Source organism: Balaenoptera ricei, chromosome 10 (assembly GCF_028023285.1).
Source record: "Balaenoptera ricei isolate mBalRic1 chromosome 10, mBalRic1.hap2, whole genome shotgun sequence".
In the NCBI taxonomy this organism is placed as follows: Eukaryota; Metazoa; Chordata; class Mammalia; order Artiodactyla; family Balaenopteridae; genus Balaenoptera; species Balaenoptera ricei.
Window position 1 is genome coordinate 79,611,558 of NC_082648.1, and position 15,462 is coordinate 79,627,019.

Consider the following 15,462-nt stretch of genomic DNA (forward strand, 5'->3'; position numbering starts at 1 on the left):
CCGCTGTAGCTCTACTTTCTGTGGGTGTCATAAAGCCCCATTTGCCGCCCCCCGTCTCCCCTCCCCGCCACTTACGTCCCCTCGTAGCCGTCCCTCTGCTCACTGGTGCAGTGGTCTTGGAAACAAGGCTTCAATGGCGTGTGGACATTTAAAAAAAATCTTTTAAAGGAAAAAAAAAAGTACAACATTAAATGTCCCATGCATGTGTGGCCATGACAGTGTTGCGATGGAGATTCGAAATCTTCCAGAGAAGGGCTGGAGTCTGTGACTATATATAAGATTTACTGTAGACTGGGCATGAACGCCTAATGTTTTCCTTGAAGGCAATGGTGTATAGGCGTTTTCTCTTAGGGAAAAAGATCGTTAAACTTACTGGTACCTGCCGGTTTATTGCCCCACTTCCATTGATGATCAGGTTCTGCAGATGCCCGCGGTCTTAAGGGCACTTGTATGCATATTGGCGGTTTCTGCGGTGGTGGGGTATCTCTGATGAACGCAATGTTAAAGTAAAAGCACTATTTCTTCTCAAGTATGTTAGAATGAAGTGCTCCTCTGTAATCCTCAGATAAAAGTTGCTTTTTAAGCACGTTCTCTAATCCACTTTTCCCCAAATCTCTTTATGGAACAAGGAATGGAGCTAGGACCCCATTGTGTGGAAAGTAAAAGCAGAGAAGGTGATTCATGTTCAGTGCTGTTCATCATGTTCTGAAGCATTCGAAATTAATTCAGCTTGGCTTAACAGCCGTGTATTAAACACCATGGCCTGGCGTTCTGCTAGGGTTCAAAGATGTCCGTGACCTTAAGGAGCTTGCACTGTAAGACACTATCTTTAGGGGCTCATCAGGCTTCCTGTGATCTGAGCTACCATTTTGTCTCTTTCCAGGGGGAGATGGAGGCTAGAGACAAGCAAGTGCTTCGCTCCCTTCGCCTCGAGCTGGGTGCAGAGGTACTGGTGGAGGGACTGGTCCTCCAGTATCTTTACCAGGAAGGGGTCTTGACGGAAAGCCATGTTCAAGAAATTAAAGCTCAAGCCACAGGCCTCCGGAAAACAATGCTGCTGCTGGATATCCTACCTACCAGGGGTCCTAAAGCATTCGATGCCTTCCTAGATTCCCTGCAGGAATTCCCCTGGGTAAGGGAGAAACTGGAGAAGGCAAGAGAAGAAGCCATGGTTGAGCTGCCTGCAGGTAGGCCTCAAACAGATCACTCCAGACCACCTCCAAGATTGTTGGAACTGTGCCCTTTGGATTTGAAGTTGGGGTTTTAGGCTGGGTGGGGGTTGGCGGGTCCTGAAAGTAGGAAAGGAGTTTGGTTTGAAGGCACGTGGTGCTGGAGGGACTGGATGAGGAGGTGGAGTTAGGAAGTGCAGGGAATGAGGGAGGAATGGACCATGATTGAGAGGGTGAGGAGGGAGCTCAGAGGATACATTTAGAAATGCTTCCAGGGAAAGTTGGCAAGTCACTTGGGAGGCATGTTCTCATCTGAGAGCCAGGTCATATCTCAGCCCTTGGCATTGGGAGCCATTTGGAAAGTGCAGATGGGAAAGCAGGCTTTAGGCTTCCTGATAACTGATTCGTGGGGTGCCAGCGCGGCCGGCTGGAAAAGGTCAGACTCATGAAGAAGGGGACAGCCTCTAGGAAGGCACGCCTTGCACCTGTTCCCTGGGCTGTCCTGCATGGCCAAAGGGGATTATTTGGAAGGCTGGCTTAGTTTGTTTTTAAAGACTGTTGATTTAAAGTCATCCTTTTTAGTTTGGCTTTGTTCAGGCACCTGGAGTATTTAATTTTATAAGGACAGTAGTTTTTTTTTTTTTGGGGGGTGTCTCATTTTGATTTTAAGGAACGTTGGAAGCTATGGAAAAGAGAAACAGTCCTAGTGCTATCAGCCTGGCTTGTAGCAGGCAGAAGATGTGATATGAAACACTTGTTCCCTCTCAACACCTCCCATGACGTCTACTTTTTACAGAGATTGAGGAGCAGGGAACTGAACTGGCAAAAAAAAAAGAAGGAAAAAAGAAAGTTGACTTGTAAATTTTTAAGAGTTAGGAAATCGACATTCTCATTTTTTTTATAGCAGTGATAGTTAGAACTACCCCAACTCAGGGGTCCCCAGAATTTGTTGTTGCTGTTTTTCAAATACCAATATAACTAGTAAAAAAACAAATGCCAGTAATAAAGAGACTACTTTTATTATTTTTGCCCCATGGACCTCATATTTTGAATGATTTTCCAGACCACATGTATTAAGTAATCATGACTAATTCTTCTAATATTTTTATTAATGACATATGTCTGAATATTTGATCAACATGAGATAACTGGTTGACTTAGGAAGGCCTGGTAAAATCCCAGTGGAAAAAGCAAAAATATTTTCATTTCCTTGCATGGCCAAATTACAGGTAAATGTATGTTTCAGGCTTTTTGAAATACTGAAAAAAGCTGGCCTTTGAGGACCACAGGAATTTTCAGGTTGGATTATTCCTACAAAATAAAATACTCCAGGTGTGTGAACAAAGCCAAACTGAAGAAGGTAAAATGTTTGTACCACTTGACTGAAAGCAGAATATATAACATAGAAGTGGGGAGATGTTAAAAGAAATATTAGGGTGTCCAATATCTTTTCATGGTATTTGACGTAGAGGTTCCTCTGGGCAACACATAGTTGGAAACAACAAAACAGGCAAACTGAAAGCCTGTTACTACTGAAATACTTAATTTAATTTTACAATCATTGTAGGTGTTGTAAATAGTACCATTGTATGTTGTTCAAAGAGGTGTGACCCCATTTTCATTTCTTCTGATTCATTCAAAGAACAAGAAAAATTAAAATTATTTTTACCAAATGGTGAAAGTTACAACGATGTTGAAGAAGAAAAAAATATACATATATATTTTTAAGTGAGCGGTATGAAACATCGTGGAGCGGGAAAAAATTGAGTGTATCTGTGTTGAAGTTTGGAAAAATAATGTTAATACGTTAATTCTGTGGAAGTGGTCAAATGGAACCATAGGTTGGCTACTGCACAAATGAAGTCCTCTTAATTGTTTTACTTCTTGTTGAGTAACACTGCTACTGAAAAAAATATCCTGAAGAGAGAGTTTGTTTACATAGCGTTCTGTATACTTTCCACAGTGGCAATTGCACAAACTCATTTTTAAAATAGCTTTTGTTAATTATTGAATATTTTAAGTAAGATTACAAAATATAAGTAAGGTGTGAAGAACAATGGTACAGTGAGCACCTGTCTCCCCATCACTCAGTTAAAAAAAAATCACATGGCCTTTGAGGACCCCTGGGTTCTCCTCTCAATCCCAGCTCATCCCCAACCTCCACTCACCAATAAACCCTGAATTTGGAGTTTATCATTTCCTTCTTCACTTTGTAATTTTCCATCTCATAAAACTCACTTTTAAAATCCACATATGTTATGGAAAATTCACTACACCATAAGTTTCAGCAATATCTATATACGTAAGGCATGGAGGAAATGGTATATTTTAAAGGAGTTGTTAGTTAACAGCTTTCTTTATTTGAGACCTTAAACTTTAAGTGTTAAATTAACTTGATGGCTGTATTTTAATTATAAAATTAAATTAGGACTTAATTAATTGGAAACCTATTTTTTTTTTTTTAAATCCTGGAAAGAGTATATTAGACTTGAAATGCCTTCAGTTTTAATGTAAAAAATGCGAATGGACCCAGGGGCCTATTTTCCAGGACCCCAGTGCTTCTCCAGTGTCGTAATGGAGTAATTTTAACAAGGTTTTAAATAGTCCATTTAAATTTTTGTAAAGGCATGTTTGAACTTTGAAGAATTAGAATGTAGGAAAATGTGGTGCTTATATATGTGTGTGTATACAATAACCTCTTCTGACTTTTTACTCATTTCAGTTGCAGTTATTAATTAATTTGTGCAGGTTTGGTGGTCTTCTCTTGGGAGGCTTTGAAAACGAATGGGGAGGAATGGCTTTCTCTTTGGCCGAGAGGTCTATCCTGATTGATCTGAATGAACTGATGTTATATTATAAAAAGTTTTCTTGTTTTGGTCTTTTCAGAGATTCTTGGTTTTCCTTTTGTTTGTTTGGTTAATTTTTGTGTTTCACTTGTAAACTTTGAGCTACTTCAGAGGCCTTATTTGGTGATTGATCCCGGTTAGTTGCTTTTAATTTATATTCTGGGTGTCATTTTTTATTTTATTTTATTTATTTTTAATTTTTACTTTATTTTTTTAATAGACACCTAGCCATTTTATTTTATTTTATTCTTGGCTGTGCCGCGTGGTATGTGGGATCTTAGTTTCCCCACCAGGGATAGAACCCATGCCCCCTGCAGTGGAAGCCCTGAGTCTTAACCACTGGACTGCCAGGGAAGTCCCTGGGTGTCATTTTTTAGAGAAGAATCAAGTTGTATCTTGATTCTCTCTATTCTTCTAAACCATGCCCCCAGGAAATCCCAAAACATTAAAAAAAAAAAAAAAAAGTTTAACCTTTGATTCTCTCAATATGCCTAGATGACTGGTATCCCTATCCCTACTAAAAAAAAAAAAAAAAAAAAAAAAGACCAAGCTGTTAATGGATAATTGATTTCGTGTTTTTCTCACCTTATAAAGACTCTTATATTTTATTATTTTTTTATCTTTTTTTATAAATTTATTTTATTTATTTATTTTTGGCTGTGTTGGGTCTGTTGCTGCGCGTGGGCTTTCTCTACTTGCAGCGAGCGGGGGCTACTCTTCGTTGCGGTGCACAGGGTTCTCATCGCGGTGGCTTCTCTTGTTGCGAAACACAGGCTCTAGGTCTGTGGGCTTCAGTAGTTGTGGCTTGTGGGCTGTAGAGCGCAGGCTCAGTAGTTGTGGCACACGGGCTTTGTTGCTCCGCAGCATGTGGGATCTTCCGGGACCAGGGCTCAAACCCATGTCCCCTGCACTGGCAGGCGGATTCTTAACCACTGCACCACCAGGGAAGCCCAAGACTCCTATATTTTAAAAGAGGAACTCTGGCAATAAAATGACTTAATCCCACTTGGCACCATGGAAGGCACACTTCACAGTATGTCCCCTACTGGCCAAGGTCACGTAGTAGACACTAGATTAGCTGGAAATCCTCCCTGGGCTCCTGGCAGGTCGCTTAGGAGATGAGGATAGTGCTGAATCTGGGTGAAGGCAGCATGTGTCTTCCTGCCTGGCTTCCCGCTACTCATGGGCCCTGTCTAGGCTGACAAGCTTGCTCTGGTGCCTGAGCTAATCTGGATCTGGAAAGGAGGTTTGTCAGCAGCCCCGGTCTCACCAGCTGGTAGGACTTAGCCTTAGGTCATGGTGGGAGTGACTTCTGGGCCCAAGGACTCCCTGTTCTACCATGTTGGCCCTGGCTGTGGGATTGGGTCTCTGCCATGATTCCCACTTAACAGTCAGCCTGGCAACCCTTCCTTTAACCCCAGTCTTTTTTAGGCTTGGGAGTTTTTGTTTTTTCTTTCTTCCTAGGCTAAATTTCTGCTTTATATTCTCTTAGCCACTAGCAAGGATGAAAGATAAATATCTTATAATGCAGCTCAGTGACTCCTGTTTTAGCATCAGATGCCTCAACTCTCTGGCCTGCTGGAGTAGCTGTCCTGGGGCTGACATTTGTTGTAACCTTGCCTGAGCTTGAGCTGGTCCTCGCCATGGACTCTGTGCCCTGGACTCTGGCTGCCCTCACTGGAGCAGGATGCAGGGCTGGCCTGTTTCCCCTCTGCCCAGAGGGTCCAGGGCTCAGCCTGTCCCTTTTGGAGCTGGCCTTGTGTGACCACGTAGAGCTACGTCAGCCACTGTTTCGAGACACACTCTGGTTGTCAGATGTCTACTTGGATACATCTGAAGTTACTGAGCAATAAAGTTACTGAGCAATAAAAAAGCAATGGAGTTTTTACTTTAGGTATTGTAATAGGTTTATTAGAGAGATTTCTAGCCTGGGATTTTTAAATCATACCATGAATTCATACCTACTCTGGGTATGGTAGTTTCAGTGTTGATCTTAGTTCATCAGGCTTGTGGTCTGTCCAGGCATTTCCACTGTGGCTGAGTAGTGTTCACTCTGTGGCATCCTGTGTCCTAGAGAGGGGATGGTGGGTCAGCATTCAGAGCAAGAACCCTCCTTGAGCTAAGGGCAGATTCTACAGAGAGCCCAGGTTTCTATGTGTCCCCAATATGATTATCATATACTTCTTGAGGACCAACTAGATGCCAGGCACTAGGTGATAAAGATACATGAATATCACCAGATCAGCTGAGAAGAAGATTCGTTCATTTATTCAACAGATATTAGTCTTGACCATGTGCCAGACACTGGGTGCTGGGTATATTGTAGTAAACAAAGCGCCTGCTCTTCTGGAGCTCACTGTATTGTGTAGTCTGATGGGGACCGACAACAAGCAAGTGAATAAATAATACATCAGGTGGTGAGAGTGCTTTGAAGAAGAACAGTGCGTGCGTGGTGTTGAGGAAGGACTTTCCATAGTATGTGGGGTGGTCAGAGAAAGCTTCTCTGATGAGAGGACGTTGAGCAGAGACCTGAATTCTTCAACAGAGTGGATACCTGGAGGAAGAGCTTTCAGATAGAGGGGACCACAAGTGCAAAGGAACTCAAGTGGAGCCCCAGTGACAGGGTGGCTAGAGCCCAGGCCCTTCTGGGAGAACAACCTTTCTCCCAGAGAGATGCTACGTCATATTGCCGGTCGCGAAGGCCCAGTCTCGACTGTTTGTCCTTTTGTTTCCCAGAATGTGAGATGTGTGCACAGCCATGATCTTGGGTGGCTCTTAAAATGATTTTAGATGATATGTGGACATGGGATTAGATCACAAGGTGAAAGAGCTATTTCCTTTTTCTTTCTGTTTCAATCCTGATAACATCCAAGTGAAAAACCTCCATTTGGTACAAGTATTTCTGTAACATCTCTTGACACTTGCCAATTTTTCTTCCTAACAGACAGCAAAAGCTCCTGATGCTTAAAGCCTTCTGTAGACAACAGTATTTAGTTACAATTTAGTTGTTTTGCTTGTTTTTTTCCCCTTGTATCAATTTAATGGTTTCCTGACATTATGGCAAGTAAAACTGTTTTCTGTTTACTTTAAAATACATTGTATTTAAGTAAAAGTGAGTCAACATAAAGAAAAATACTAAGAAAATAATAATGGTATGACAATATGACAAAAAGTGTGAAGATGCGTTTCATGTATTTTCTCATTTGAAAAGAGCGACAGGAGTTTGGGGCAGGAAGCATCGTGTGGCTGGCGTAGTTGGGGCAGGAAGGCTCTGGCTCTAGTTCAAATGGAAGATAACACCATATTCAAGGTACTTTACTGTTTTGCTTATTCAGTGGACGCACAGTGGCTGGGAACTGGTTAAATTGATTAGCAGAATTGCCAGAATGACTTAATTATAAGTTGTCTAAATTGTAAACGCATTCGCTTGCTAACGTAACAAGTCAGCAAAATGGAGACACATCCCAGTATTCCAGACTTTAAGACTGGGAGGGTGATGGTCGCAGATCATCTAATTTTTCTCTGAGAAAACGGCGTGCTAGAGAGATTAAGACAACTTGCCCGTGATCGCACAGCTAGTTAATGTAATTTATTGCCAGGACTGGAACCCAGGCCTCCCGACTCTGGATTTAAGACTTTTGCTCTGCAGTCTTGGCTCCCTGCTGGGTTTGAACTGGAATTGTATTATGCTGTAGTGTTAATCATTGAAATTAGCCTTTAATAAAATTGTACTAATGCTTTTTTCTTCATTTTAAGAGGAAACTTTCAAGGGCTTTTAGAGGTATACTGGGATGAGATTTTACTAATATATTTTATCAGTGCCAATTTTAATCATTTAAAAGGAAATTTTGATGGTTCAGTGCTGCATTTTGTCAGAAGACTCCACCCCTCACCCCCCCCCCACCCCCTTCTGCAAGGCTGACATACAGAAAGGGCGGAAGACTTTTATCAAGTATTTATGGGACTTGAAATAATGCATCTGTTGGCAGCAAACGGCAGCTCTTTCTAGGAATAGCAAACCGTGTGACAGGTCTCTCCTCAGCAGGGATGCCTCCATATCACTCTAAAAAATGGATTTAATGTTCTTTCCTTTTAGAAATTCTCACTGTGATGTTTTTTTCTCCCTCCTGTGGATGTATGGGTCGCTTGGCTACATCAGTCACCCTACTGACCCTCAGGGTTGCTTTAGCTCAGTATTGTTTAACTCTGGCTTTTAAAAAAAGCCTAATGATCCTCAGGCTTCACCCCAGACCAGTTCATGCCAAAATCTGTGGAGGTGGGGTCTGGGCAGTGGTATTAAAGACACAAACACGCATACACAGGCACAGACACCTTCCTAGGTTAATTTTGAAATGCAGCCAGGATTGAGAACCTTGAGATCCGACCAGCAGATTGGGCACATAGCTCCTTTCTCACTTATTGCTCCCTGAGTATGGGCCTCCCAAAGCTGTGTGCTTGCTTGAAGAGTTGCTCTTGTTTTCAGGTGGGGGAAGGTGGGAGGGGGCTAGGAATGGAGATGTAGAAGGATAGATAGCTTTGTTTTAAATGTGCGCTCACCATTGTTTTTAATTCTTTGAATTCCCTGAACATTGTTGCTTAAGAATGTTCTAGCATCTCAGACCCCATGCAGGTGTGACTGTACTACCAACATTGAACTCCGTTAGCGCTCCATGGGGATTCATAGGCTACGTGTTTATAGAACAAAACTGAAGAGAGGGTTTTGAACTATCTGGTGAATTTGGATTTGGGGGAATTCCATTCATTGTCTATTCATGTTGTTTGGTAATTACAGACCATCCACAATACTTTGTGCCCTGTAGATCAAGCTGTGTCCAAATGGAGACAGAACCTGCTGGAGGAGAGTGAGTTGGGTGCTGCTCTCAGCTACAGAGGGAGCTGAAGATGGCTTGAGGATGGATGAGAGGAGGAGAGACACCAATGGCCAGTCGGGAAGACTGGGACTGGCTTAGTCTGTCCATCTGTGGGTTGGTCAGACAATCTGCCCCCAGTTTCTGTTTACAGTTAAAAATGAATTTTAATATTTTCTGTGTCTCACCAAGAACCTCAAATAATACCAGTGAAATAATAATCATAGTATTTGTCAGCAGCTTAATTTACCATGTGCCAGGCACTGTTCCAGGTCCTTTGCATTTATTAATTCAATCCTGACAGTAACTTAATGAGGTAGAAGGTATTATTACCCTCATTGCACAGAGATGTTAAGTCACTTGCTCAAGGTCATACAATGTAGTTAAGCCAAATTTGCAATCTAGGCACTTTGACTTCAAAGCCTGCTGATTCATGTCCTGTAAAGACACTTTCTCAAAATTTGCTTTTCTCTCCTCCCTAATTCTGATAACCTGTGGCTGCTTCAGAGCCTGTTATTTACCAGCCCCCACTTTTTCCTCCCCCCCTACTCCAGGCTCTCCCAGACATGCAGCCATAGGGTCTTTTATGTCTTTCTCTTTCCCACCTACTGTCCAAAGACTAATTCCTGGTTGGTCTCTCTCTCTCTCCCCCAGCTCTCATTTTATCCTTTTTTTGGGGGGGGGTGGGAAGGAGTAGGGTCTAATGTGAGGCCATATGGTGTCAAGGGACAGGGCCCTTGGGTTGCTTCCATCCCACTTGCTACCTTGAGAGTAAAAAAAGACTCAGTCTTCTTGGCTGTGATCAGGAGACGGTGTGTTGGCTCTCCTGGTCCTGGAATCAGGTCCCACTTTTCCAGCTCCTAAATCACGCTATGGAAAGTCGTCAGTTCCAATAACCAGCTTTTCTGGTGGCGTGGCCTCAGAGTTTAACTGTACATTTAGCAAGGTGGTGTTCTCTTTTTTTGGTATAGTTCAGACTTGTAGGCTGCTGTTGTAGCTAGCTGCAGGAATGTTTGCCTTTACTTAATTTTAATAGGCAGCTGTGTTTATACTTGTTCCTCAGTTTGAGCAGTAAGGAGTATATGAATATGATTCTTTGGAGGACTTTTCCCCCAGAGGGAAAAAAGAGTACATTGTACTTTTCCAAACAGTAAATTTTAATTGAGAAGGAAATGTAACTTCTAGAGGAAGTTTGGGGCAGGTTTTAGTCTTAGGCTTTAGTTTTGTTAGCGTTATAAAAGAAATCTTAACTCCTTGTGAGAAGCGCCAAGTTGACAATTCCTGGAAATGTTCATGTTCTATTTATGCTCAGCACCACAGCAGAGAGGGTGGCGACACTGTTACCAAAATAAAACTGCTGAGATGTAGTAAGTGGCAAACGAGAGCTTATGGTTTTATAACCTAAATATAAGACTTTTAAAGCATCTCTCAGTCCCACCATTTGTCCATAAGGTATATGGGGGCTGAGTGGTAGTGGTGCAGTTGTTATGGAGAATTACAGAGCAAGCAGAGCACATCTGTTGGGACTTGCCCTGTTGTTAGAACTGGGGAAGGTTAGAGCCGGAAGGTACCTCAGAGACTTTACAGATGAGGGAACTAAGAGATGCAAGTCAGTCAAACATGTATGTGGGCTCTTTGGTTCAACCAGTAGACCTCTTGCTAACATAAGCAAAAGTGGAAATTTCTCTAACGTGCACTGGGTAGTTCACAACTTTGAAGTAGTTGCTAAAATTTCAGGGCTCAGTAAAGGCAGGAGTCAGGCAACCCTGGGGATTTCTGGGCATTGATGACCATCTCCAGCTCAGTTCCTCCACTTTGTCTTCTCTCGACGTTCAGAGTCTGGTTGGCCTAGGCTGAGTCATGAGCCCTTCCCTTAGGACACCAGAGTCACCTAGAGTGGGGAAGGGACAGTTCCAAAAGGAAGAGGTGAAAGCTGATTAAGAGATGTCTGCTGTACTATATCATGCCCATTCTTTTTATATTTAACAGGTTCCACACTTGTGGGCCTGGAAAGAACTGGTAGCCCTTTAAGGAAGGAGAATGTTCTACATCCTAATATAGCAAGGCCCAGGTTGAAGGCCAGAGGTGCTAGGAAGAGTAAAGGAGAACAGTTTTTGAAAGAAGATAGGGCTTCTGAAACCTTTTCAAAATCAGACGATATTGGGGGGAAAAATGGATTGAGAATGTTGAAGTAGAGAGGAGGTTAGAAGGAGAATTTGGATTGAGTTCTAGCCTAAGGGCTTTACATATATAAACTCACTTTATCCTCATAGACCTTTGAAGTAGGTACTATTACTGTCAGTAGATAAATCGCCCAAAGTCGCAGAGCTCAATAGTAGCAGAGCTGAGATTTGAACACTGACACTCTGGTCTTCCAGTCTTATTGATCACTAGGCAGTTCCCGTTCTTGGTTCTGATTGGAGTCATGTGCCTTAGATTACCTGACCTGGGCTAGCCACAGCTTCTTTATTTCCTGACCCCTTTTTGCCTTGGGTCTCACCTGTGGCCAACATTTTCATGCCTTTTTTGTTGTTGTTGTTTGTTTTTTATACAGTTTACCAAATGGGAGATTAAAAGAAATACCAAAGAGGATAAAAAATGTTTTCTAAGAAATGTGATTAGACAAAGATTTTAAAAGAGATTGACATGGCAGTTTTTGTTCGTTGAGTCTTTAAACTTGTCTCTTCCCTTTCAATTCCTTTTTATTCTCAATTAGTCATTTGATGGTGCCATGGGAAAATGTGCTTTTTTCAGGCCTCTCCTATTTGTTTGAGCCCTTTTTATTCTTTCATGTGTCTGTCAGGATCCATTCTAGAGACAAAAACCACATAGTAATTTGAATAAGGAAAATTTAATATAAAGAATTATACACTAGTAAAAAGTTAACAATGGTTAACTACTAACAGAGGTAAAAGAGGTCTCCAAGGAATACAGGAATAGCAAGTGGAAGAAGCTACTTTTTCTAGGGCTGGAAGAGAGTACAGGCTGAAGGCACTACGAGCTTGCACAAGGCCCCTCTCCACTCCCAAGGCTGTGGTTCAGACCTCACTGGAGGTGAAGTGACTGCCACATGAGTATGCAGCCTGCCGGTGGCCAGGGAACTAGCCAGAGGTTCCAGGCTGGAGCTGGCCTGTAAGAGCAGCCCACCAGGTTGAGAAACTTGTTAGAGAATGTGGGTAGAGCAGAGTTGATTCTCAGAGAGCAGACTGCTTGAGTGGTAGAGAAATTCCCTGGATAGTGAGCGCCTTTTGTTTCCCAAACACCACTGGCAGTAGTACACTTCAGAGGGGATAAAGCATCCCAAGCCAGAATGAAAAGCCCCTTCCTCTGCAATGGCCTTGCAGTATCCCTCTAGTGCCCTCTACTGATGAAAACTAACACTGCACCACCTGACAAAGGAGAAATGTTTGCAGGGTCCAGCCCCAGTATCACAAAGCAGGGCAAAGAGGGTGAATACATTGTCTTAGCAAGAAGTAATACATTGCTAATTGGTGCACCTCATCTGTAAAAGGATGATAGTACATAAATCCCGAAGTACTTCTTAGAAGCTGATTCATTCATTCATTCCTTAGGCAACATTTATTATCTACCATTGCTGGCTGTTGTGCTAAGGCTTTGAGATTATGATTGTCATTGTCTATTTTTTTGTGTTCCTCCCTGCAAAAAGAGTGTAGTCTTCTCTAAGGCAGAGGCTGTTTTTATCTCTGTACTTGCAGAGTCTATCTAGCATAGTGCTAGATACATGTTAATCCTCACATGTTTATTGAATGAATGAAGGAATGACTATAAAGATGAATGTAAAGGCAGAGTAGTACCCTCAAAGAGTTTATTTATTTTAATTTTTGTTTAGTTTTTTTTTTTGGCTGGGCCACACGGCTTGTGGGATCTTAGTTCCCTGACCAGGAATCAAACCGGGGGCCCCAGCAGTGAAAGCGCTAAATCCTAACCACTGGACTGACAGGGAATTCCCATCAAAGAGTTTAAATTGCAACTGGGGAAAGGTAGAGGCAAGTACTTAAGTATTGATATAATATGGTATTCTGGTTATCTTTTGTTGTGTAACAAGCTACTCCAAAACTTAATGGCTTAAAATAACAGTCCTGTATTTTACCCATGAATGTGCAGTTTGGCCAGGGCTCAGGTGGGACAGCTCATTTCTGTTTCACCCGGTGCCAATTGCGATGGTTTACCTGGGGCTGGAGGATCCATTTCCCAGGTGGGTTGCTCACATTTCTGGTAAATTGGTGCTGCTTGTCGGTTTCTCTCCACGTAGGCCTTTCTACAGGTAGCTGGGGTTTCCTCACAGTATGGTGGCTGAGTTTCAAAGGGCAGGAAGTAGAAGCTGCTTGTTTATTAAGTCCTGGATCCGCATACTGGCATAGTGTTGACTTTCACTGTGTTCTTTCAGTTAAGCTGTCCCAAAGCCCACATTCAAAGGGAGGAGATAGAGACCTCACATTTCCTGGGGGGTATGTCAGTCATTTTGGAGCCTTACCGTACTTATCAGATATAGTGGTTTAAAATATGTATATTTCTTATCATAAATGGGAAATTAGCTGCCCTGTGTGAAAGTGACTTGTAAATTAATAACAAATGTTATTTGATGTTGTTAATGTTTAACAAAAAATGTTTTTTAAAGTGAAAATAGATTTTCCTTCCGAATATAAAAGCAACACGTATTTGTTGTTTAAAAAAAAAGCTCTAGGAAGATATCAAGAAAATGGAAATCACCCATAATCTTATTGCCCAGAGATAACCATGGTTTATAATAAATGAGTAGTGAAATGCAATATTTGGGTTTTTACCACAGGAAATTTTGTTTTAGAAGCTCTTTCTTCTCTGAACTCTAGTCATTTTGAGAAAGTTATTATTGATACTAACACTGAAATCCATGTGATGCCAGATAAAGAAAAAAATTCAGATTATATTTGTGTGTGTAAAAATATATACTTTTCTTCAGAGAGTGAAACTTTCTGAATCAACCTGAAGTAGTCTTTTCACATTGTTATTAAGGCTCGTTGCTATTTCAATTAGCAAAGGGTGGGTGTGGGAGCCCTGGACTTAAATGACCTTCTCCAATGACTCTTAGGGAACTACGAGTAGTATTTTTCACTCTGCCCTGTAAAGTATTTTTCTGTTTATCTTTCTGTGAGTATTCTATTTCAAAGTGTTTCACTAGATTATTATATAACCTGATTTTTTCAAAGTCTCCTGTTTGTATGCTTTTAAATACTACTACATTTCTAAATCTTTCTTCTTCACTGTTTTTCCCAAACTGTTGGGCTATAGGTGATTAAGCCTTTGCCTGTGGCATGTTAAGATATATTGATGTCCTTCAAATTGACTAGATTTGTAAATATGTTAGTGTTCTGAATTGTAGATTAGATTTTTTCCCCCTTGCACTTGGAAAGGCATTCCTAATACCTTTTTTTTTTTTTTTTAAACAAATCAGTATATTTCAAAGAAACTGTTAAAACCTTTGGCAGAATAGTCATATCCCACGCCCCTCACTCTTTATTACCAGGGTAATACCATAAACCATTGTAGGAGGGGCTGGATAAGTCAGAGAAAGAGCAGGTATGAGAAACCAAAACTTTGCTTCCTGCATGATTTCAGCCAGCACTTATTGAATACTATGTGCCAGGAGTTAAATAGGTATACAGAAATTAAGGTATAATCCCTGCCCTCAAGGTGCTCCAGATAAATGAGATGATACATGTAAAGTACTTAGAACAGAGCCTGGCATATATTACACATTCAGTTAATGTTTACTGAATGTTAGTTAGTAAAATTCCATGGGAGGGATACAACTAGGAAAAAATGTCTAAAAAGTCTTCTTAGGGAGACAATAATGAAAATAAGGTTGAGAAGCACTGGATGGAAGGACTCGTTACCTGATTGGACTCTGGGCTGAGGGAGAAGGAGGATTCTGGGATGACGCCCAGGTTTCTGGTTTGGACACTTACTGAAATTCACCAAGACCGGATACACAGGAGGTATGGTTGATGTACAGAGGATGCTCGTTGAATTTAAGCTAGTAGTGACTCACAGTTATTGGGCACTTATTGTGAGCCAGCTCCTTTAGGTGCTTTACATTTGTCAGTAGTGCGAAGTAGATACTATAATATTATTGTTCCCATTTTAAAGATTAGGAAGCTGAGACCCAGCCCAGGGCCACATAGCATTTCCTTTAGCGAAAATGCTTGGTAAGCTTTTGGAGATGTGGGTCTAGGTTCAGGATGGAGTCCTGCTCCTACCTTTTGTTTGCTCTTTGACCTTGGGGATTATTATTATTTTTTTCTCTGAATATAATTCCTTTGTGTGTAAAATAGAGTTGCCTCTTGCTCTTCTCCAAGAGTAGTTCAGGTTAAATGAGAGGAGATATGAATACACCTTCTAAAGCGTATGTGTATATGTAGGTAGTAATTTTAATGTTAGCTGGTACCCCACAGTAAATGCCGTCTTCTCCCTTGCTGTACTTCTTACCTTTCCCCTCTGTATTCAGGTAGCTCTCAGAGGTGTTGGAAGGACAGAGTGAGAGCCTCCCACCCTCATCCTTCCACCATTTTTGTTGCAACT

The 15,462-nt window shown here is 41.6% G+C and overlaps 1 protein-coding gene across 2 annotated transcripts in view; it reads left to right on the forward strand.

The window, feature by feature from the left end:
- The window catches only part of CRADD (CASP2 and RIPK1 domain containing adaptor with death domain), a 218,037-nt gene that overhangs the window by 5,097 nt on the left and 197,478 nt on the right, over positions 1 to 15,462 (forward strand). For both annotated transcript variants that reach the window (XM_059936672.1, XM_059936671.1), the window contains one exon: positions 884 to 1,187. In XM_059936672.1, coding sequence (XP_059792655.1) covers positions 890 to 1,187 — 298 coding nt within the window. In that variant the 5' untranslated portion in view covers positions 884 to 889. The remainder of the gene's footprint in view (positions 1 to 883; positions 1,188 to 15,462) is intronic.